General features: G+C 33.6%; 1 protein-coding gene across 1 annotated transcript; it reads left to right on the forward strand.

Annotated features, from left to right (window-relative positions):
• The first annotated feature begins 293 nt into the window (after positions 1 to 293).
• Positions 294 to 1,091, forward strand: LOC114310983 (uncharacterized). The gene has a single exon (XM_028257073.2). The coding sequence runs from the start codon at positions 519 to 521 to the stop codon at positions 960 to 962; it is 444 nt and encodes a 147-aa protein (XP_028112874.2). The 5' UTR covers positions 294 to 518; the 3' UTR covers positions 963 to 1,091.
• Positions 1,092 to 1,790: the final 699 nt, after the last annotated feature.

Consider the following 1,790-nt stretch of genomic DNA (forward strand, 5'->3'; position numbering starts at 1 on the left):
TATTATTATTTTTAATTATAAGGTATATACGGCACTTGTTTGGAAAATTGGGTTAGGGTGGATTGGGTCTAAAATAGTTTAAAAAAATAAAATAAATTTTTCAGTCTAATAAAACAAAATATCATATTTAAATTATAATTATTATTTTCTTTTACAAAAATTTAAAAAAAAAATACTAAACAAAACTTTTAATCTGAAACTAAAATAATTAAAAAATCAAAAAATCAACTCTCATTCCAAACCAACCCACAATACCCTTTTGAGCAGTGTCCACATAATCTTTCCTCTATATAGCCTATTTTGAAATGGTGGTCAAAAATTGACATGTTTATAATAAAAATAAATAAATAAATATAAAATGTCAGAAATGGTATAACACAAAAATGGAGTTTAATGCTTAAAACCATCTTTCCAAAATATCTTTCACATATATTAATAGAGTCCCACCATCTCTCACCATTCACACCACATCACAAACCTCCATACACACACAGATCCCCAACCCCAGCAGAAGCAGAATGTCATCCCAACAGATGATCGCAAGCCACCGCGAAAACGCAGAAATCTACACCGGCGAGTCGCTCTGCAAGAAGAAATCGCGCGAACTCCTGGAGAAGATATCTCTCCCCAAAGGTCTCCTCCCTCTGGACGAACTCATCGAGGTCGGCTACAACGAGTCCACTGGCTTCGTCTGGCTCTCTCAGAAGAAGAAGAAGGACCACACTTTCCTCCGCATCGGCCGCCGCGTCTCCTACGACACCCTTGTCACCGCCTTCGTGGAGGACCGCCGTATGCGGCGCCTCACGGGGGTCAAGAGCCGTGAACTCATGATGTGGATCAATATTTCTGAGATTTACATCAACGATCCTGCTTCTGGGAAGATCACGTTTGGGACTCCCACTGGGATTTCCAGATCTTTCCCTGTCTCCGCGTTTCAGGAGGAGGGTGAGGTTGACAAGTGATTTGAGGATTTTTTTTCGATTTTCTCGGAAAATTTGGAAACCCTTGAAATGGAAAGTATGAAAATCTGACTCTCTTTAATGTTATGTGATTTTTTTGGGTTGAACGAATTTTCATCAGTATTTTAGGAATTTTTATTTTTGTGTGTTCTTGGTGTTTGTGCTTTGTTTGGTGGGAATGTTTTGCCATTTTGACCCTTTTTTGGGAAATGAGGTAAGTTCTGTTTGGTTAGTGTGATATGTGGGTGATTATTTTGGAGTACTCAAGTGGGATTTTGATTCTCCATCATACTTGTTCTGCATTTATTTATTTTATTTTTTTTTATCACTACTTGGTTGGCAATAAGTGACAATAGTAAAAAAAAAATTAAAAATTATTTTTCATGCTCTCTATTTTTTAGCATTTTTTTAAATAAAAAATCAAAATTATTTTTTAATATTTTAGTTTTTCTAGTCAAAAAAACATTAATACAACCAAATAGATGAGTGCAAGACAATAAAATATAATAATACATCTCTATTTTCTCCAAACAAAATAATACATCTCTATTGAGCAAAGAAAAGTCCACATAAATTTGCATAGGTCAAAAGTGGAAGGAGTCAATCACAATTTACACTGATGAATTTAAAAATATATTATTATTTATTTATTGGGACAAACCTTTCTCCCTTAGAATTTCCTTTAGATTGTCAAATTTGTTATCAAATAAGTTCTTTGACATATATTATGGGGTTTTTTTGGTGCACCTAGTTAGAGTTGTTTATTATTATTTTGTTAATCTTAAAAATTTGTAGTAGATGTTTAGTACAACTTTTGCATACAATTTTTAA

The sequence above is a fragment of the Camellia sinensis genome, chromosome 9 (assembly GCF_055761805.1).
Source record: "Camellia sinensis isolate YWXY chromosome 9, ASM5576180v1, whole genome shotgun sequence".
NCBI classification, from domain to species: Eukaryota; Viridiplantae; Streptophyta; class Magnoliopsida; order Ericales; family Theaceae; genus Camellia; species Camellia sinensis.